Source organism: Cavia porcellus, unplaced genomic scaffold, assembly GCF_034190915.1.
Source record: "Cavia porcellus strain 051 isolate PalLab524CR breed Dunkin Hartley unplaced genomic scaffold, mCavPor4.1 scaffold_29, whole genome shotgun sequence".
Classification (NCBI taxonomy): domain Eukaryota; kingdom Metazoa; phylum Chordata; class Mammalia; order Rodentia; family Caviidae; genus Cavia; species Cavia porcellus.
This window is the reverse complement of record NW_026947512.1, coordinates 37470001-37493428: the sequence shown is the minus strand read 5'-3', so window position 1 is coordinate 37493428 and position 23428 is coordinate 37470001. Positions and strand designations below refer to the sequence as shown.

General features: G+C 36.4%; 1 protein-coding gene across 1 annotated transcript in view; it reads left to right on the top strand.

Annotated features, from left to right (window-relative positions):
• Rnf2 (ring finger protein 2) overlaps positions 1–23428 on the top strand; it is a 55506-nt gene that overhangs the window by 27306 nt on the left and 4772 nt on the right. Inside the window, exons 2-4 of the mRNA XM_063240174.1 lie at positions 18671–18759; positions 21786–21946; positions 22527–22742. Of these exons, the coding sequence (XP_063096244.1) occupies positions 18673–18759; positions 21786–21946; positions 22527–22742 (464 nt within the window). The 5' untranslated portion in view covers positions 18671–18672. The remainder of the gene's footprint in view (positions 1–18670; positions 18760–21785; positions 21947–22526; positions 22743–23428) is intronic.

The following is a 23428-nucleotide window of genomic DNA, read 5'->3' as shown; positions in this document are numbered from 1 at the left end:
CCCCTCAATTCACCTGGCTTTCCTTTACCATTTAAGGACTGTAGTTTGAGGGAAGGATAGAAATGATATTTCATGGAGTCTCTTTTATTTATTTATTTTTAATTTAAAGATAATAAAACCCAACAAAACAAAACAGAAAAAAGCCAATGAAAAGAAAGCAGTGTGAATTGGTACAGAACTTCAAAACAGGATAATAGGAAAACAACAATGGCTACCAAAGTATATCTTGTTATCTTCAAAATAGTTGTCCATTCCATTAGATATAGCAGAATCAAGACAAAACAGAATAAAACTAATCAAAACAGAACACTGAATAAAGCAAAACAATTAATTGAAACCAAACAAAACAGAACAATATTGGATTTCAAAAGAGATAGAAGCAAACCCTCCTGTTTGCTATATTGCATACTCCCAATAGATGCTCAGATCACTGTCCCCAGGCCTGCAAGTTCAGCCAAACAATACAAGCATTCAGTTGCTTTTTGTACTTTAGTTGCTGTCAACTCAGCCTATCCTCCAAACCAACCAGTTGCTTACCGGTGAGGGGGGAGTACTTGATTCTGGAGGTGCTATCTGACATCTCTTTTCCTGGTCCCTGCATGGCTTCTTTATGGAGTCTCTGCGTGGAGTCTCTTGTAACTTTGTTTGCAAGTTATAGAAATGAACAGTTATGTAGAAAAATGTAAGCTTGGTGATTAGGTTCCTAAACTGATGTTCAAAAGATTATCTTGCAGTGTAATTGAATTAGTATACAAATACAAGTTTTTAATAGTTAACATATATGTCTTGGTTACTTTTTTTTTCATTGCTGGGACAAAATATCTGATGCCCAAAATGAAGGAAGGAAAGATTTAATTTAGCTCACAGTTTGTAGGGGTTTCAGTCCTTATCATTGGCTCCAAAGCTGGTGACATGGCACAGGAGAAACACTTCAAGGCAGCAAAAGACAGCAAAATCAACAAAAGCAAAAAGGGGAGAACAAGCCTCTTTAACTCCCTTATATTGTAAGCAGGCCACTCCTCTGGTGAGGGGAGGGACTTACTCCTTTCTGTCCTCTCCTCTTGTTCAGGCCGAAGATGTTTACAAAGAGGGGACCCTGGCCCTTTGCTGAGTCCCTTGGTTAAACTTTAAACTTCTCACATTGATACAATGTATCAAATGTTAACTCTATTACTTACCTATAATTTTTATAGCTTTGTATACATAATTTGTATATATAATTTTTTCTTTTTGTTCTGTTGGTGCGTTTTAGATATAAAATGATCATGCTAATATTTATCATAGGGAATTTGTGTATGGAATCTTACTTTTTTCCCATTCCTCTCTCCTTCCTTTAGGCCCTCTTTCCCTCATTTACAAAAATGGTGTTGTTTGTTTATTTATTTATTTATTTATTTGGTATTGAGGATTGAACTGACGACCTTGCGCTTACCAGACAGGCATTTATGCCACTGAGCTAAATCCTTGGCACTTTTCTTCTGTTCTTTTTATTCTTGTTCCTTTCCTCCCCCTCTCTCATGTTCTCCTCATTAGAACATTTTCTTCCTGTTTCTCAATATCTGTTATACATTTTGGTCTTTATTTATATATCTAGTTTTTCACACCAGAGAAACAGTGTGATATTTAAAAGACCCTATATATCCTTTTATTGGTTGATAGACATTTCGGCTGTTCCTAAGATTTAGCTATTATAAACTGTGCTGCTTATAAACATGGGTGTGCATATATCACTGTGGTACAGTGCTTTTAGTTCTTTTGAGAAGATACCATGTTTATTTATTTATTTTTTTTGCAGAAACTTAACGTTGATTTGCACAGTGGTTGTACCAATCTACACTCCAGCAGTGGAGAAAGGTTCCTTTTTCCCCACAGTACCCCCAGCATTGTTATTGGTTGATTCTTGATAATAGCCATTCTTTCTGGAGTGAGATGAAATCTCAGTTTTAGTTTACATTTCTTGGCAGTGACATGAAACACTTTTAAAATATATATGTGTATATATATATTTATTTGTAGTTTCTACTTCATGTGAGAAGTGTCTGTTCATTTTAGATACTCATTCTTGGATTGGGTCTTTAAATTTGGAGGAGTCTGATTTTGTTGTTTTAAGTTGCTCATATATTGTAGATACTAGTCCTTTGTGTGAAGAACAGCTGACAAACATTTTTTTCCCAGTGTGGATTGTCTCTTCACTGTGTTGGTAGTTTCTTTTGCCATGCTGAAGGTTTTCAGTAAGATGAGATTGCAGTTGTTGATTCATTCTGGTAGTTACTGTGTGATCTGGGTTTTGTTCATAGTCTTTGTCCACACCAATATCTTGAAGAGTTCTACTTGTCCTATCTTCCAGCAGACTTAGTGTTTCTGTTTTAATATTTAGATCTTTGATCCATTTTATTTTTAGTTTAGTGCATGGTGAAAGATATAGGTCTAGTTTTAATCTTCCTCATGTGGAAAACCAGTTTTTCTATAACCATTTATTAGACTATCTTTCTATCAGAGAAGGTGTTTTGCTGCAGTTGTTTCTTCATCTTCTAGTGAATTCTGTTGATGCGCAGGTCCTTTTTTTTTTTTTTTTTTGCCAGTACCATGTTAGCACAGCGTGCTTTGTAGTACTAGTTCAAGTTGGGAATTGTGATGCCCCCTGCCTTGTCTGTTTTGCCCAGAAATTCTTTTGCTGTTCTCGGTGTTTCTGTTTTGAATGAAGTTTAGGATTGTTTTCTCTAATAATGTGAGATATGCTATTGGAATTTTAACTGTGATTGCATTAAATATATATAACAATTTTGGAATTATGGCCATTTTTTTCTATCCACAAACAAGGGATATTTTTCCATTTTCTGATATTATCTTAAGTCTCCTTTTCCAGAGGAGTACTATAGTTTTCAATGTAGAGTTCTTTTACTTCATTTGTTAGATTTATTCTAAGTACTTCATTTTTTTGAATGCTGTTGTGAAAGTTGTTTCTCTAATATAGGAAGACTATTGATTTTTGAGTGTTGACCTTGTATCTACCTATACTACTGAATTTAGTTATTAAATCTACAAGTCATTTGGTGGAGTTTTTGGGGTCTTCTATGTAGAGTATTGTGTCATTCGCAAGTAATTAACTGCTGTCTTTCCTGTCCTTGTTTCATTTATTTGTTTCTGTTGTTTAACTATTTTGTTTTGTTTTGAGACAAGTTCTTACTATGAAGTTCGAGCTGGCCTTGAACTCACTTTATAGCCCAGGCTGGTCTCGAACTTGCAGTGATCCTCCTGTTTCAGTCACCTAAGAGCTGGGTTCACAGACATGTGCCACTATGACCAGCTTTGTCTAACTGCTGTGGCTAATGTTTCCAGAGCTACATTGCTTAAGAGTGGTGACAGTCCAGTCTTGTTTCTGGTTTTAGGGTGAAATTTTTAGTTTTATCCATTGAGTATAATGTTGACTGTTGGTTTGTCATAGAAGGCTTTTATCAAATTGAGATAAAGACCACTTATTTCAATTTTCACTGTCTTTTTTTAATCGGTACTGGGGATCGTACTCACGACCACCTGCTTGCAAGGCAGGTGCTTATGCCCCTGAGCTAAATCCCCAACCCTCTATTTCAATTTTCTTCAGGGTTTTTATCATGAATGAGTGTTGGAATTTGTCAAATGCTTTTTCTACATCTATTGAGATAATCACATGGTTTTTGTCTTTGGTTCTGTTAGTGCGTTATGTTACATTTCTTGATCTGCGTATGTTGAACCATTCTTGCATTTGTTGGATGAATCCTACTTGGCCATGGTCTCATATAATCATCTTGTATTTGTTGCATTCTGTTAGCCAGTATTTTATTAGGATTTTTGCATTTATGTTCATTTGTGAGATTGACCTGTAGTGTTCTTTTTTGGTTAGATCCTTCTCTCTTTTGGGGATCAGGTTAATGCTTGCTTCCAGGAATAAATTTGAGAGTATTGTTTCCTTTTTCGATTTTGTTAAAGAGTTTGAGAAGTAGGGGCATTAGGTCTTTAAATTTCTTGTAGAATTCAGTAGTGAATCCCTTAGGTCCTTGGCTTTCCTGTGCTGGTAGGTGTTTGATTACATCTGTAATTTCAGTGATTGATACAGATTTATTTAGAATTTTTGTATCTTCTTGATATATTTTGGTAATCCGTATGTATCTAAAATCTACATTTTTTTCTTGTTAGAATACAGGGTCTCAAAGTAGGTGTTGATAATCTTCCTGGATTTCTGCAGGATCTGTCTTGATTTCATCATTTTAATTCCTAATTGCATGAATTTGAAGGATTTTTTTTCTTTTTGATAGCTTTGCTAAGTGTTTATCAATTTTATTTTAATCTTTTAAAGAACCAACTCTGTTGATTCTTTGTATTCTTAGTCTCTATTATATTAATTTCTGCTCTGATCTTTTTAATTTTCTACTTAAGAGCTTTGGGCTTAACTTGCTCTTTTTCTAGAAACCTAAGGTTCTACATTATGTTGTTTATTTGAACTTACTCTTACATTTCTGGTAAGTGTATGCACTGTAAATTTGCCTTGTCAGACTGCTTTCCTTGTGTCTGTTAAGTTCTGATATGTTGTATTGGCATATGTGGAAACTGTCTAATTTCTTTAATTTTATCTGTGATCCATTGGTTCTTTAAAGAGGGTGTTACTTCATTTGCATGTGTTTATGAAGTTCTTGTGATTTCTTTTGCAGTTGATTTCCAACTTCATTGCATGATGGTCTGATAATATGCATGGGTTACTTTTAGTTCCCTTGCAGTTACTCAGCAATGTTCTCTGAGCTAGTAGGTGGTCTGTTTCAGGAAATGTCCCATGTGCAGCTGAGAATGTTCATTCTGATAATCTGGGATGGAACACTGTGTAGACATTTACTAAGCTGGTTTGTTCAAAAGTTTGGTTCATTACTAGTGTTTCATGGTTGATTTTTGTCTAGTTGATCTATTTGTGACACTAGGGTATCAAGAGTCCCACATTACAGTTGTATTAGTACTTAATTGGTTTTTCATCTCTGTTAATTATTTTATATAGTTGGGTTTACTAGTATTTGGTGTGTATATATACATATCCAAGAGGAAGAGATATATACATGGTATCTCTTCGTCTTGTATGACTCTCTTTATAAGGATGTAGCGACCTTGTTGTCTCTTAATCAATCTTGACTTGAAATTACTTTGTTTGCAAATAAAGTAGGAATCCCTGAGAATTCTTCCAGGTTTCTGTTACATGGAGAATTGTTTTCCATTCTTTGATTTTCAGTCCATCAATTTCTTTTTGAATGAAATGTATTTCTTGTATGTAGTATATTGTTGGATCTTGCTTCTTGATCCATTCTGCTGGTCTGTTTCTTTTGATTGGTGAAGTGAGATTGTTTACATTAATGGCTTTAACTGACACAAATTTTTTTATGTTACTTTCTTGTTTTTGGTCCCCACCTCGTTTAATTGCTTACCTTGTGGATTAATTCTGTTGGACTTCATGCAATTGTAGTTCTCTTTGTAGAACATCCTTCAGAACATTTTGGAGTGCTGGGTTGAGGATCATGAATTTTTTCAGGTGTTCTTTGTTGTGGGAATGTCTTAGTTCTCAATCAGTTTTGAAAGATAGTTTTGCAGGTATTTCAATATGGGTTGGAGATTGTTTTCTTCAGGACTTAAAATACTACAATGCAAGTTCTCTTTGACTTGCAGGTTTATGTTGAGAAGATTCTGGTGGGCTTTTCCTTTATAGGTGATTTCTTTTCTCAAACAGCTATTTTGTTCTTGTATTGAATTTCTAGAATCTTGACTATTACATGCTTTGGTGCAGTTTTTTCTTTTTTGATCATGGATAATGGAGTTTTGTGTGCCTCACTTATCTGTATGTCAACTTCTTTTTCTCTGCTTGGAAAGTTTCTTCCATTACTTTTGTGAACAGGAGGGTTTTGTTTTGTTTTGTTTCTGGTTTGTTTGTTTGTTTGTTTGTTTTTTTGTACTGGGAATCAAGCTCAGGACTTTACATTTGGTGGGCGGGCACTGTGTGGCTGAACTATATTCCTGGCCCTGAAAACAAATTTTTTATGTTGCTTGCACTGTCTCCTGCTTTTTTCATCGACTAATCTTAAATTACTCTTCTTTGCATCATCTACCAGCTATTGGATTTTTTCATGGTCCTTGCTATTTTTAAGAAATCTTTCTTTTCATGATTGCATACTCCAGTCTGTCTACTATATCTGATACTCTGTCCTCACATTGGCTCATTATGCTGCATATACGTTGAGTAGAATTTTTTAATTTCCTAGATTCTTGGATTCCATTTCTTCCTGTGTTGGGCATTCATGGTTTTCCATCATTTTCCTAAGCTCTCTCTCTTTTTTAATCTGTATCTGCTCTAGAGTCACTAAGCATATCTTTAATCATGGTTAAAACCTTGTCTGTAGTTACCTAAGAAATTATTTCTGATTTCATTTTTTTCTAGAACCTTGTTGATTTACTGTTTTACTTGTGCTGTTACCACTTCAGAGAGTCCAGGGGGATGGGTTTCAAATCATTGTATCTCATTGCATCCTGCGTTGGCCTTTGGTGAGCTGGGAGTCTGGGTTTGCATCTTGTTTAAGTGTCTTCTCATTTTCAGTTTTTTAGTTTAATTTTTGGGTTGATTTCCTGTAAATTGCCTGTGATGAATAGCTTTATTGGTAGTATTTAGAACTTTTAGGAAATGCCTGCTTCTCAGAGATAACTTCCAGGTGTAGCTGCCTTTTAAATTTTGGGTCTGTTATTGGGGATGAGAAGTTGCTGCCTACTTGGTCCAGCCCTGAGTTCTTTGGTGTTGGTTTATAGCATTATTTATGACTCTTACATACTCTCAGTCTTGGTATACCAGGAAGAACAACTAATTGGAACACCTATGTTACCTTGGGTAAAGTAATACAGTCAGCAAAAACAATAGCATCAAATACAGCTTAGAAAATGGCTAACTTCATTTGCCATCCTACCCATATAAACTAAAATTGTGGTTGTATAAGAAAATCTAGTGCCAAGTTATTGGGACTTCCTACATGATAAGCTCACCCTATTTGCTCCAAGGTGTTCATTTATCTTACCTTTTCAAACTTACAGTAGGCCCCAAGTTTGCTCTACAGAGCCAGTTCCCTTTCACGCTTCAACCCCTCTCTACCTGCAAATTGTATCCAGTAAGTAAACCCGCACTATGTCTAGGCTATCTTCAGGGGAAACAATCTAAAAAGAGGGGAAAAAATAGAGAAGTGGAAGAAGAGGAAGACAGTAGAAGCAAGGCTGGAGGACAAAGGAAGATTAAGCAACCTCTGGGAAACTGGTGAAGAAAAAAAATGAAAGAGAAGTGGAAGAAATAAAAACAAGAACAGAACCACCACCAGCACCAAAAATCTAGAAACGCTGTTTACATTCATATGTTAAAAAAACCCAAGTAAGCAAGAAATAAAACAAAAACAAAAAAGAAAAAACTAGACCCACCTCAGTCACCTGCTGTCACTGGTAGATAACATGTACAGACAGTCCAGATCCAAAAAAACTCAACAAACAAGAAACAAAAACAAGAAGAAGAAGAAGAAAAAAAAAAGATAATAGACTACTTCACAGTGTGTCTCTGCTGTCACTGGTAGGCAACATGGATAGACAGTCTAGATCCAAGTTGATTAATCCCAGCAAGCCAGCCATTGTTTTGCAGTGAGGTAGTAGTTAACCCCAGCAAGCCTGATCTGCGGCAGAACTAGTTTCTGACTGTGAGGCTGAATCTGAGTTGATCAACCTTTAAGAAACACTGTATGTGCCCATCCTTCTGGCTTGAACTTGGCTCCCTGATTTGCCTACTTGAACTAGGCAGCTTCACCCTGACACTAGGAGCTTCCAGATGACCCAGTTCACAGCTGTTCTGAGTTCTGAGTTCAGTTGGCCTGTCTCCAAGATGGCTACCAGCCAGTCACCTTCTCCTGGAGGACATGTGAACCTGAATGACTCACCAGCCACTGCAGTTTGCTGTATCCACTGCTCTGTTTCACTAGTGCATTTCTCTGTGGAGGCCTCTGAGGTCACCAGTAGTCACCATGCATCTGCAGGTTTGAGCTGCCCGTTCCATTTAGTTTAGGGAGAAAACACCACCTGCCACTTTCTCCTTCTTAGTTGAAGTCTCTCTGTTTGCTCTCCCTGTTGGCTTCAATACTTGCTTCAGATTCTTTTGGATCCTGGGGACACTTTCCTCGTTCATACTGATGTATCCCAGTATCTGGACACTAAATCTTGGAGAGGCTCTTTATCTGCTGCTCACTACTCCCATCATCTGCCCCTAAGTCTTACATAATGTTTTTAGTGTGAAAATCTTGAATGAAAATTTTAGTTTCTATGATGGCATGGTGACACATGCCTGTAATCTCAGCAGGCAGAGGCAGGATGATCACTGTGAGTTCAAGGCTGACCTGGGCTACAAAGTGAGTTCAAGGGTAGTGTGAAGTATATGTTAACTCAAAATAAATAAATAAAAGAAATTTAGTTTCTAATCAGAAACTTAACACCTGGAGAAAAATTTAATACTATCCAAAATGTGGTGTTTGACTTTTTTTTTTGGTGTGTTTTTGTTTTTTGGTGGTACTGAAGGTTGAACCTAGAGTGTTTGCACTGAACTGTACCCTAGCACTTATTTATTCTGAGATAGTCTCACTAAACTGGTAAGTTATCCAGGCTGGGCTCCAACTAGTGATTGTCCAGCCTCAGCCTCCCTGAATGCTAGTATTACAAACGTATGCCACCACTCGGTTTTTCTTATTAAAGTACCAATCAAATAAAGGATAATGGGAACCAAATTCTATATATTAGAATAATGAATTTTTAATAGCTATTTTTATTTATAGTGTTCTGAAAATGCACATAAAATTTCTGGAACAGGGGCAGAGAACATAATTATTGTTGCAATAATTTTACCTGGTTTTCCTTTGTACTAGTTCTTTCCCAGAGCAATGCAGTGAGAATTGGATAGTTAATTTATAAGTAAAGAATGAGAATATATTAATCTGGGAACTTCTATACATATCTCCCTGACATCCCCTATCCCTAGACTTTTGCATGCTAATATTAACAAATTATCCTTGGGACCTGGAGATGGGGGATCCTAGTTTCTTAATCCTTGTAATGTAAATGAATGTTTCCAGGGTAGAAGATCAGACAAATTTTACAACCCTTAGAATGTGCGTATAGTCTGGGGTTTCATCCTCCCTGTAATGTAAACATTCACTGTCAGAGAGTAAATCCCTTGCTTTTTAGTTATCTTTAGATTTGAAGTTTGTCCCTTAAAGGGCAATTTTCTTTGTTCAGAAATCCCTGATCATGCAGAAACATAAAAATATTTTCTTTTCATTATTGAATCTTTTTTCTTATGTACTTCCTGTGTGGTACCAAATTATTTATTTGCAGAAGTATTAAAATGAGAAAACATAAGTGAATATTTTGGTATAGCATATAGAAAAGGTTAAGGTAATACCCAACCTTATGCATGGATTGCTTTGGTAACCAAGAAAGTCTCCTCCGTGGTTGTGAGGACTTCTGCTGTCATCATTGTCTCTGAGATGTGCTTGGAAAAGACATTCTTGACATAGCTGCCCCCAGGTCCCACCCAGTATTACCTGCTTGTAATTAGTTATCTAAATCTTAGGTAGATTTCACCTGCTTATTTCAAGCATTGTATGTCTGTGAAGTCACACAGTATGTATATTTTAAAACTGGGCTATTTTTTTTTTTTCAGTAACCAGTTTGTGTAGTTCTGGTAGTAGCTGACATTCTTTTTTCTAAATATAGTGTAAATTGCATTTGGCTTGTTCACCTTGTCATCGTGGTGTGGTTTCTTGATTTCCTGAAGGAGTGACAGTTAACCTTTAGTGTAATCCCAGCGTTAGATATCATAACCCAGATACTGTAATCCCTTTTAATAATTGTAATCCAATTACTGTGATCTCCTATTTCATATTCCTCATAATTTGAGAAGTTTTAGATCTGTAATCCCATTGAAACGTTATTGGAATTCCAGTGAGTTAATTCCAATCTACCACCTCTGGTGCAACCCACAGTTTGAATAAAGACACTACGACATAATCAGAGTTATGAGCAGCTAAGGGATCCTGTGTCAGGTCCAAGTGAGAATCCATGGAACAAAGGCCTTGAGGAATTTTTTTTTTTGTCTTTTTCGATTTTATCGGTACTAGGGATCGAACTCTCGACTGCCTGCTTGCAAGAAGGCAGGCGTTTATGCCGATAAGCTAAATCCCCAGCCGTGGAACAAAGGCCTTGATCCAAAGCCTCACTCAGAATTTATTATGTTGCAAAGAAGGGAGTGGCTCAAGAATGAGTGACAGTAAGGTGGGAATTATGTGAGTAATGTGAGCTGAGTTAGGTAGGTGACGAGGAAGGCACCTTTGCAAAATGCAGAAAGACCAAAAGTCTGCATAACTCATTTGGAGTAGCACATGAATGAATTTAGGAGGCTGTTACTTTGGTTTCTGATATGTAAGCTTTTGTGCTCCGGGAAGTCATATCTTATTTTGAGGCTCATACCCAATTGATATTCCTGGAGCTATTTGGCTCTGCCATCCCGCTGTGCTCAACTGCTTACAGGGAACACAATGGGAGGAAACAGGAAATTATCCTTTCTTTTAAGGATTACATATGAGAACCTCCACTAGCCTTACTCTACTCGCATTGCTTAAAGCCAGTTGAAAACAGAAGGAAATGGCAGAGCCAGTTTTGTACATATCCATACATGGAAATAGAGCTCCCTTTAACTGAAACTGGAGCAGTTCTGCATTTAAGGAGAGCTTCTCAAGTTGTCAAGTCTTGGTTGTCAACTCTACTATGTTCAGAGATGTCTAGAAAATTGGTAAAGCATCTTCATGGGTATGTCTGTAAGGGTGTTTCCACAGACATTTTACATATGGGTCAGCAAATGGAGTGAAGAAGGCATGTTCGCAAGATGAGTCATGCCACCCAGTGGATTTGGAACCTAAATGGAACAAAAAGTGGAGGAAGGGAGAAGCTTATGTTTGCATTTCAAGTGATATATTTAAGAATGAATATGAAATGAGTTTTGCCATAAGTTTTCAGTTTTTACTTTGATTCATCAAGGGAAAAGTTATGGTAGCAACCGTCTGACAATCCTTATAAAATGATGAGTAGGATCTATGATACTGTTAACTTTCAGCCCCAGAAAACAGAAACAAAGGACAAGTTATATCTTCAGGAAGATACAAGGTGTTTCTCTTTCACTATTTAACCGAGCCACTCTTGCTCAGTGGTCCACAAGTAGCTAGAACTCAGAATATATGGTACCTTTACTTCTCTTTTAACACCTTTTGTGTTTCAGTAAAGGATGATTGGTTTCTGAGTCATATTTAACATTTCTTATATCAGAATCCTGTGTATTCTTAGTTGTCTAATTTTCTCTACCCATGCTTAATTGCTTTAGTTCAGATAGTTAATCTCACTTGCATTTTAGCAAGTGTCCTTATTGATCTTATTACTGCTAGTTGCTTTTTCTCTTCTTGAACGTCTATGAAAATATTTGGTTATGTCATTCTCCTGTTGAAAACTTCCAGTATCTTCCAAATATAAGTACACCTGGTTTTCTTGTCTGTCTTCACACATGTAGCTCTCTTTGACTTATACAGCCTTCTTTTGTATTCTTATTCCTCTGTGGTAACTCGTTTGTTTTTAAGGCTTATTTCATCTCTGTAAAAGCCTTCTTTGAGTCCTCCTCAAATTCTTTTTTGTCAGACGGCAGTTTATTTTTGTATACGTTGTTTTTAGATTATGAGTTCTAAGACACAGACCCAGGGAAGTAATGCTTAACTAATAATAAAGAACTACTAAATATTTGGATGGCTGGAATTCCTATTAAGTTTCTGCTCCCCAGAGAAGTTAATGTTGTAACTATAACCCTTCCCCAGGTGTGTATTGGAGCCCTTCTTTCTGTTTAAAGATACGTGGAGGGCTGGGGATGTAGCTCAGTGGTAGAGTGTTTTCCTAATATGTGTGCAGCCCTCGGTTTAATTTCCAGCACAGTGAGGTTGGGGGGGTGTGTGTAGGGAAGGACACAAGAGGGGTTTTCCTTATAATATTGGTTCAGTTATAGTGGGAGGACTGAATTAATGAATTGGTATGATGAAATCTTTATCATAATGAGGAGCAATAGGAGATACTAAGATGTTTAGCCAAAAAGAAAGCAAAACCAGGTGGGGATATTCCAGACTCCAAGTACTTGAATGGCTGTCATGTAGAAAAATTACTATCCTTAATCCAGTTTGTCTCTAGAGGGGCAGTTCTGAGTTCACCCTTTAGGGATATTAGAGCTGACTTATTAGAGAAGGAATTTTTCATAAGTGGAGCCATGAGAGTCAAAATGGCCAGTGGTTTAAAATGCTGTAAACTAGATTTTGTATTTTGGGCAGAGTTGGACTAAATGGTCATACTGAAGAGTTTGAAATGTTTCTTATTTAGTTCTAAATTTCATGATCATGAATTTCATAGGTATATTTGTTTTGGGTTGACATGTTCACAGTGGGCCTTACATATATCTCACTGTCGGGTGACACTGGTTTGAAATTGGATTATTCCCACCAGCTTGAACTACTTGTGGTACATGTGTGAGTGTCCTGTTAGGCTCTCTATATCACTTCTCTGTGAGTTTTCACATACAATAATGCAAAGAAAGGTATTGACTTGACAAACTAGGTTTTGTTCTAGTTCCTTACAAAAAACATTAAAATGGCATAAAAATTATAATATGGCTAATTTGTGGTAAAGCAGTTATAAATGAGTATTGTGTATACCAGCAGTAGGGTACTTATAAGATTGCCATTTTGTTTGTTTGTTTGTTTGTTTGTTTGTTTGTTTGTTTGAGACAGAGTCTCCCTGTGTAGTTCAGGGTGGTCTTGAACTCACTACGTAGCTGAGGTTAGCCTTGAATTTAGAGCAGTTCTCCTGCCGCAGCCTCTCAAGTGCTGAGATTACAAGTGTTTGTCATCATGCCTGGCCTATGCCATGTTAAAATTTAGAGAATTAGTTAGTGATAAGCAATTCATGAACATAAATTTCTCTTTCAATTTAATGAAATAAATTTATTGATTATTATAGTAACTTTTAAACTGTTATTAATTAATATTAATATTTATATTTGGACAATAATTATTTAAGTTCAAGCAACTAGATTTGGTCCATTTATAGACTTTTTACTAATTTTATTAGTGAAACCAATAAAAGTGATTGATTATGGTAGGCCCATTTATACACCTCATGGTTTAAATTGGTGGGAAGGTGTTAAGAGAGTCTGCTGTACATTGAATAGTTACATGCTTTTGATAATGCGAATTACTCTCTATATGCCAGCTCTTGAGTATTCAGCAGTCAGTGGTAGTGTCTTACTGTTAAATAGTTCTTATTTATAAAAGGAAAGATTCTTGAGCTTTTCTATTTTAATCTTGAGAAATCAGTGTATAAATCTTTTTAAGTTAACAGTACCCAGTAATCAGTTTTGTACTACTTAGTCTCTTAATCCATTTGACTTAATATGACAGTACATTCGAGTGGGTAGTTCTTGAGGAACAGAAATTTACTGCTCACAGTTCTGGAAGCTGGGAAGTTCAAGGTCAAGGCACCAGGAAGTTCATTGTTTGGTAGGACTTATTTCTTTTGAACGGCACCTTGGGTGTATTGTTATATCATGGAAGAGCAAAGTAGCTCCCTTAAATATATTTTAAAAGTACACTAATTGAGAACATGGCAGATAGATAGCAGCAGCTATGGAGGCTGAGATACTCCACTTAAAATCCAGGAATGGTGCAGTACGAGGAGTCCTAAGCAAGGGGAGATACACCTTGTCGACCCAGGAATGAACTAAGCTAAGAGAAACCAACTGGAAATCCAATCCTGGTGCTATAATAGGAACAGATAAAATCTCAGCGCAGAAGCTAGAACCCACACCACTGGAAGCCGCGATTTGAATTTCCTGCTGCTGCTGCTGCGTCCAGATCTGCAGGGCAGGGAGAGAGACACGCAAAAGCTCTGAGAGCGGGAATCTGCGAACGGAGTTGAGAGCAGGACTAGCAGGGAGCCCTGCATCAACTTGTGGTGAGTGAGTGGAAGGGGACCCTTTCATAGAGTAGGAGGTTCCAGCAAAGCACATACTGGGACCGGGCAGACTTGCCGGAACAGGGTGCTGCAGTGACATTAGTGGCATATTCCCCTCTCAAGCGGGATTGGTGGGGAGTGCCTGGCCTGCGTGATGCCACTGACTACGACCCAGTAGGCTAGGCCAAACCAGGTTCCAGTGCCTGGAGGTGTACCTTAGCGGTGAAACCTTTAGTAGGTTGACCTGAAGGGGCGGGTCCAGTAGAGGCTGCACAGGTCTGTGTCTCCCTTGTACACTGCAGTGGGCGGGAACACCTAGCTGGTGCAATTCAAACAAACTATAATGGAAAAGGAGAAAAAAATTGGGCCTCCTACATTCGCTTGTATGGAAGGATCAAAAAGTATGGGAAGAGGAAGTAACAAGAAATGGTCCTCAGTCCCCAATCCTGAGAACACTGATCCAGGAAAAAGAAACGCAAAGGAAGACAGAAAACATGCAATATCAAACACGGCACCAATAGACATAAAGCGATATCTCTAGAGCCTCATAGACGAGTTTAAAAATGAAGTATTTAATGAAATAAAGCAGGATATAAGTAGAATAGTTAGAGAAATGCTAAGCACCGCCCAAGAAAAAACCGATGGTGGAATGGAAGAACAGAAAAAAAGGGGAGAATTGTTTGATGGAGAAAATAGAGAAAACATAGAATACGTGAAGCAGGTTCAAAGAGATTACCAGGAAACTAAAAACTCTATTGAAAACTGGCATAACAGTTTGAAACAAACTAAGGATAGATTATCTGAATTGGAGGGCAGATTTGTAATGTGGGAGCATGAAATGAAAAACTTCTTAAAAATAACAAGGAAACAAACAGCAGTAATACAAAGGCTAGAAGATGATAAGAGGATCTATAAGTTAAGAATTAAGAACATAAAAGAAGAAGTAGGGACACAAACAAATGGACTACAAAAGCTATTCACAGAAATAATCCAAGAGAATTTCCCTAATTTAGAAAATGGTAAAGATACTCAGATGTATGAGGCATACAGGACCCCAGTCACCTACAACCCAAACAGAGCTGCACCAAGGCATATAATAATCATAATTCCAGAAATCCAATATAAGAACAGAATATTAAAAGCCATCAGAGACAAGAAACAGATTACTTACAAGGGAACACCCATCAGAATTACAGCAGACTTCTCAGCACAAACCATCAAATCACAAAGAGCGCGGGGGGAAATAATTCAAGCTTTGAAAGATAACAACCTCCAGCCAAGATTGATATATCCTGCACAACTGTCCCTAGAAATTGATGGAAAAACAAGGTGCTTCCAGGATAAAGAGGAACTAGGGGAATTTGCAACCACCAATTCAACTCTACAGAGAATACTGCAGGATATTCCAAAAAATGAAAATACCAAGACTTCAGAACAGTGGCAGAGAGGCCACAGTGAATGGAGCAGAAAGGGAAATGAAGAAGACAAACTGACAACAAACAACAGAAAAAGAGCTCAAAAAGAAATGAGGCAGAGAAGATTGGATGGTAGGAACAGCTATTTTGGAGAAAACAAGACATCATAATAGCTAGTGCTGATTTAGTATCATCTTGCTTTGAAGTCCCATCAAGCTTTTATTCTTCTGTCTCCATTGGTCTTAACAGGTTGTATCTTATTGGGTTTTATTATATGTGATAATATAAGCAAAAACTTTTATAGACAAGTAGATTATACAAAAACCATTGTTCATTTTCTGATAGGCGGTTCTAAATACCCTGTAATACTGTCATTCTCTTGAATGGTTTTACATTGTCTTTATATGTTTGATGTTAGAGTATACGAAGTTATACTCAAAAGATTTCAAGGAAAGAGACACTGTGGTAACTACTTTTATGTCAGGATGTCTTGTGGTGAAACACTATTTTGTTTAAACGGTTATGCTTTGACCTGTTTTGTTGTTATGCATTCTTTTATCTCAGTCTCCTTTTCTTTAATTATTTACTTTTTTATTTTTATCTTTTTAATTAAGGGAAAAATTTTTAAAAATAGCAGGATACATTATAGTAACCCACTTTGATTTCCTATTAACTTGATTTGAAACCCTGTATAGCCCTCACCATCTTGCTTTGACTGATTTTTCTCTATTCTACTTTGCTTGATAGTACCAAGTTCGAAAGTATAGGCAAAACTGTAAAGACAATAAGATTCCTTATGATGCCCATTCTGGTTGACCATTATCTTCTTTTAAAGTCCTGTAATGTCTCCAATGTTTTGGTTTTATTCTTTACTGTTTTGTTTAATTTTATCATAACAGATGATATAGGCAATTCTTTTTAAGATAGCAAGAGGCAGTATGGTAACCATTGTTGTTCACCTTGTATTTTGTTTTTACATTATCTATTATGTCCATCCTTTTGATTTGACTGACTCTGTTCTGTTATGTCACATTTGGTTTTACTCTCTTCAAAAAAAAGTAATAAGAACTGTGGGAGTAATAAAACCCAAAATGTGTAATTGTCTTGTACAAAAGAAAGGAAAAGAAAGTGCTCTAAAGGATATAACTGCATATATATTTCAGTGTATAAGGTAGATAACTGTATTACTGAGTTTTGTTGGATCCTTGAACAAAACTGTTTCCAGACTCACTGTTTGAAAGTCCACTTTATATGCTTTAATTTTGTAACTTGAACTATCTCTAAGTAACAATATGTAATCTATTGACTAGTGACTTCCTACTGTTTATTTTTTCTGAGATTCTCTATAACTGGTACCCTTTTTCTGTTTTTTTTTTTTTTCTTTTTCTCCTTTAATAAAACACACACACACATACACACACAAAAGTACACTAATCACTCATGACTTTGTCAGTTTCTAAGGACCCCATCTCTTAACATTTGCATTGGTTTTCAGGGAAACTTAAAATTTTTTTTTCTGAAGATTCAGTAATTTGAGTCTTCTGAAACAGACAGGAGGCAAATTAAAGAGACAAAAGCATCCAAGTTTATTGTATACAAGTGCCATATAACGCCGGAATCCCCAACAGCTGGGTCAGAGAGGGGGCTGGTGAAGCTTTGTCTCTATTTATTACTAATCCCAATTGCTTGCATTACCACCTGAGCTCTACTTGTCAGATCAGAGGTGGCATTAGATTTTTAAGAGCAGAAATCCTACTATTCGCGGGAGTAATATAACTTGTTTGCTTCTTACGAGAATCTAATGCCAGAGAATCTGAGGTGGAGGTGAGGCAGTGATGCTAGGGCTGGAAAGCATAATTATGTTTCACAAACATATACTAATAACAAATAAAAATTAAACTCAACCCCTACTTCTGTGTGTGGAAAAATTGCCTTCCACCAAATAAGTCCTTGAGACCAGAAAGATTGGGGACCAGTGCTAACCAAATATGGAATTTAAATGAAGGACCAGATGGTTCTCTTTTCATAGGGAAAGGTGAGATGGAAAGCTATCACCAGTTGTATGGTCTGGGGATCTGTCTCAGCGGTATAACTGCCTGCAGAACAAGAGTTTGATCCCCTGTACCAAAAAAAAGTTATCGGCAATTGTAGAGGGATAGTAAATGATATTTTAGGTGGAGAGAATGGAGCTAAATAGACAAGGGTCTGGAACAAAAGTTCTGAGATGTAGATGTGGTGTCTGATTTTTTAGGTTGTTGTTTGTCATATGAGTTTATTCCTTCTTGGTTAATGAAATTTTAGTTAAAATATTGGAGAGTAGTTAAGTTCTTCTTTGATAGAACTAGTCTTTAGATAGATAAAGGAACTTTAGAAAAACCCTTGCCTGTCTTGGCTACTTTGTTTTTTAATATGGGAAGAATTTATTCAGGACTTTTGCAGTAAGGGAGAGAGATTGAATTCAACCCAAATACAACATGCCAGTGGGAACTTATAGTTTGTGGAAAATTACTGATGAACTTGGCTAGGTGTGTGGGCAAGAGGATTCTTGCTAACCTGGCTAAACTAACTCAGCCTTTTCTGTGGTGTTGGCTAAAGCAGTACCATGTTCATCTGTAAGTTTTCTGTCTTGAAAGTTTGCCCCTTCTCTAGTCTTCTGGCTAGTGAAAAGTGGCTTTTGTTGGGCTTGCTTTTGTCCATGGCTTCTCTGGCACTCAGTCTGGGTATTCTAGACATAGAGAAATTGGAGCTCAGCTCTGTGATTCTTTGGGTTCCACAGTCCCTTGCCAGTCTCTTTTCTTCTGTCCACCTTTCAGTCTTCTCGTATTGGTAGTATGTATAGGACCCAGGGTTTTGTTGTACCTGTTAGATATCTGAAACAATAAGTTCATGTTCTCTAAAGTTGAGGAGTGAAATCTAGGAACCATGGAGGTTAAGAATAGAAAGAATTTATTGAGAGAAAGAAAGTTTCTGTCTAAAAGGGACAGGAAGGGGACCCAAAAAGTGGGTTGCCTGAAAGTGGTATATTTTGATGTGTGTTTTCTGAGGCCCAAAAGTTGGAATGCTAGTTTTGGGGCTGTACATACATTCAGACTATAGTACTTCTCTGTCAAATATTAATATTATTTTTGCCTTTTTATTCCTAGCAATGTCTCAGGCTGTGCAGACAAATGGAACTCAGCCACTAAGCAAAACATGGGAACTGAGTTTATACGAATTACAACGAACACCTCAGGTAATATAGATTAAAATAATCTGGGAAATGTGAAATATATGTGAACTGAGATACAAAAAATGGGAACTTAAAATAACAGTCATTTAAAACAAGCACTGTGAGTCACAATTAAGTTTGTTTAAGTAACACTTTATTCTTTGTTTCAACAAAAAAATTTATATGCCATACAAGTCTCTCTGTTAGGCACTAGAAGATGAACAGTGGAGAATAAAACAAATGTGACTTTATTCCATTGAGTATACAGACATCAAGTAAATAGCCATAAAGTCACATATGTTGAATTGTGCTGTAATAAGTAGTAATGGGGCAACTAGAGAAGACTGTTTTGAGGAAGATGCCATAAACTGGATGAGAGGTTTGAAGGCAAATATGCTTAAAACTGGGCTCATTTTAAGCTTGAGATACCTGTAAAAGAGCAAGCAGACAGAGATGCTGGCTAGAGTCTGGGCTAACCATAAAATTTTAGGTGTTGGCACATCGTAAGCAATAGGAATGATCACTACAGAACTGGAACAGAACTGCAAACTTCATTTAGAAGTGCTTAAACATTTAGAAATTAGGTAATGGACCAAGTAAATGGGACCAGTGAAGGCAGCTAAGAAGAACATCCAGAGACAAAAGCAGGAGATTGGGGTGGAGGGAAGAGGGGAAGAGGCATTCAGAATCTAAAGAAAGTGTTTCAGGAAGGAGGCTAGAATTAATTTGTTCAAAAGTACTGATAAGCTGAAATAAAATGAAGATTAGGAAAGTGTTTATTAGAGTTGGTATTTATACTTGGTTACCTTATGAGAACAGATTCACTTGAGTAGATTGTACTGGGTTAAAAATTGGAGTCATAATGTATTTTCATCATTGGTTCATATCATGAACCAAGGAAATGATTATATGTACTGGAGAGAAGTGAAAAAAGAATATAGGGGCTTCTTTAGAGAAGTTTGACTGCACAGGGGAGCAGAGAAATGGAGCAAAATCCTGGAGGGAAATGCAGAATTAAGAAGCTCCCAGTTCTGTGTGAGTGCCCCATTTTCCCCATACCCTGTACATTTCCGTGTGTAGTACCTTATTGAAATACTGATATCTTAGACTGATAATAGAGAAGGAAAGATTGCTAAAACGTGAGAGCAAATAAAATCAAAGAGAGACTTCTTCAGTAAGGAACAAAGGAATGTACGTTTGATAGGAAGAGATATATTTTCTCCTTAAAACAAATAGAAAACTATTTTATAGATTTGCTAAAGAGGAAATGGAGACATAATGAAAAACAGTATTAGGTAATCTGTGGCAGGTAGTAAAACGTTTGCAGAGAAAAAGGTATAAAACGGGCTAGAGGAAGGAGAAGTGAATTTGTTATATTAACCAATTGCTAAGCAGTGTTATAATACCCATTTGAGGCTGGTGGAATTTTTTGGTGGTGCCAATCTGGTTTCCCTTTTCCTACAGAATACTGCACACCTATAGAAACACAGACTTGAAAGCATAGGTGGTTGGTTTAGCTAGGGTTGAACTTTGTTAGAAATCCAAGTGGGTTGTCATAGTCACTGATAGGTTTCTTTACCTATAAAATAGATACTATAATTCCTAAATCATACATTTGAATCTTAGAATTTGGAGTGTTCCCAACACAAAGATAAATGACTTATGATAGATGTAACAGCTACTGATTTTACATATTGTATACATTTATTAAAATGTCATGTACCCCTATAAATATTATAGTCTATATGACAGTCAGAAATAGAGTTCTATTTTAAAAACAGTAAAAGGAAAAAGTAAGCTTGTCCAAGTAAAATAAAAATACTGAAAATGCTTTATTGTGAAGTAAAAAATACAATAGTCATTTCATAATAGTGTTGGTTGTCATTGTAAATGTGCATATATTTTATTTGCGTTCTCTGTGGTCAATGTCTATAATTTCTATGTCTTTTCTTGTGGAATAATTGATCTTTCAGTATGTTAAAGAAAACACAAATGTGGGCTGGGGATTTAGCTCAGCGGCATAAGCACCTGCCTTGCAAGCAGGCAGTCGTGAGTTCGATCCCTGGTACTGATTAAAAAACGAAACAGATGAAAAAAGTAAAAAAAAAGAAAACACAAATGTAATGGAGAGCCAGTAGAAATGGAAAATATAGGTAGCATATTAGAAATCCCTTACTTACACCTTTACCTCTTTTCAATATACTAGCACTAGAACTCTCCTTAGTCCATAGGAGGCAGTATCAGAAGTTTTGGAGTTAATGATCTTTGTTCTCAGTGCCACACGTGTGAAGGCATGAGTCCTGGTGGTGGTAAAACAAGTAGGGCTCCCTGGCAACAGAAGGACTTCTACATTGGAACTCCAGAAACATTGGTACAGAGAAATATTTTTAAGGACACTTAGATATACAGTAATATATGTTATATCTCAGATGAGCTATGCTTTAAATCTGTTTGTGGGTTAACCTAAGAACGTAACCATTTCTTATAAAGTAGCTTTGTGGAGCAAGACTTCATGAGGTTCAAAAGTGATTTTAAAGTGAATTTCTGTTAATCAATTAGAAAGTACTTTTCTAGTAGCCTAAAATAGTATAATGGGCGGCATAAAACATATAATTTGTCAGAATGATGTAATGTTTGAAGGTGAAAGAATTCTTAGAGTTCACTTAATCTAAACTATCATTTTCATATAAAAGAACAGTGGTAATATAGAGCCACAAAGCTAATTAATATTACTAAAATTATCAAGGCACATGGTTCCAAATTCAGTGTTTTTTTAAATTCATAATATCAGGATAATGTCCCACTTATCTTTTACTACATTAATGTTGTCTTTACTTTTAAAATAAGAATTTACATATTGTATTGGTGATGGGGTTATAAGGAGTTAAAAGATTACAACTAAAACAAGTTTGGCTATGAGTTGACAAGAGTGGTGGCTGGGTAATGGCACATGTTCATTTTTACTATTTTTCAGTGATATTATATATTTGAATTTGCGTAATAAAAAATAATATAGCATTTAGTTTAAAGTGAATCTTATCCTTTTACAGGAGGCAATAACAGATGGTTTGGAAATTGTGGTTTCACCTAGAAGTCTACACAGCGAATTAATGTGCCCAATTTGTTTGGATATGTTAAAGAACACTATGACTACAAAGGAATGTTTGCACCGTTTTTGTGCAGATTGTATTATCACAGCCCTAAGAAGTGGGTATGTTGAAATGAATTATATTAGTTATTTAGATTGTTGCATGACAGTTAGGTAGCTCTCTGGAGTTGAAGTATGTAAAATAGCATTCTTAAGATAGTATTATTCCAGGGGCTAGGGATTTAGCTCAGCGGCATAAGCTCCTGCCTTGCAAGCAGGCAGTCGTGAGTTCGATCCCCGGTACCGATAAAAAGGAAAAAGACAAAAGAAAGAAAGAAAGAAAGAAAGAAAGTATTATTCCAGTAAGAAAATTGATAGCATATAAATAGTAGTTTTTCCATGTGTGGTGTGGATATCAGAAAGAGGAAGTTAAAATTTAAGAAAGAAGAGATTTTGGTTTCTAAAATGGTTGTGCATAAATTACCACTGAGAAGTATCTATAATGTTTTCTCTTTTGGCAGTGGTAATATCTGAGGTTGGCAAAACCTTTCAGGTAAAATTATCAGAGATTTAAGGAGATTCAGGTTAATCATTTAAAATTTCTGTGACTTCAGATGGTAACTATGTAGAAGTTGGATAATTTTGTTTTTATTCTAAAGATACTGGCGTCATTTACATTTTCTTTCCTTCTCTTTTCATTTAGCAACAAAGAATGCCCTACCTGTCGGAAAAAACTAGTTTCCAAAAGATCACTAAGGCCAGACCCAAACTTTGATGCACTCATCAGCAAAATTTATCCAAGTCGTGATGAGTATGAAGCTCATCAAGAAAGAGTATTAGCCAGGATCAACAAGCACAATAATCAGCAGGCACTCAGTCATAGCATTGAAGAAGGTCTGAAGATCCAGGCCATGAACAGGTATTTGGGAAAGAGGGTGAGAGAGGTAGCCCGTTTTTGGAATACTTCATTAAATATTGAATTTATTTTTTGAAAATTGTAGAGTACATTAACAAACAGCAGTTCCACATGATTACTTTTTCACACAAGTCTAATATGCTTCTGAAAGGCATGATAGGGTATTTGATTTAAAATAGTAGGATTTCTCCACCATCCTATTTTTCCTCTTCTCTTTAGAACAAAACTTGAAAGGGAGGGTTACCATGTTTATTTTTACATGTTAAATGCCTTCCAATCGTCCCTTCATCCTCACGGTCCTCCATTACATTGCCATTTTGAAAGTTATTGTTGACTGTTACATTTTTCAATCTAATAGCCGATTCTCAGACTTCATCTTATTGAGTAATATTTGACACAATTCATTTGTTTCCTTCTTTAATAGTTTTCTTAACCTTGTTTTTGAGAGACCATTTTTAGGTTCCTTTTTTATGTCATCAACTATTCCTTCTAAATTTCTTTTGTAAGTTTATTCCAATCTGACTCTTCAAAGTAGAATGTCCTAAGGGTCAGTCCTTTTCTAAATAAGAGGTCTGTCTCCAGATAACTTCATCCAGGTTCCTGACTTTAATATCTGCTGTGCTCATGATTCCCATATACATATGTCTAGCCTGAACTGCTCTGAATTTTAGATTTTATCTTCCCTTAGA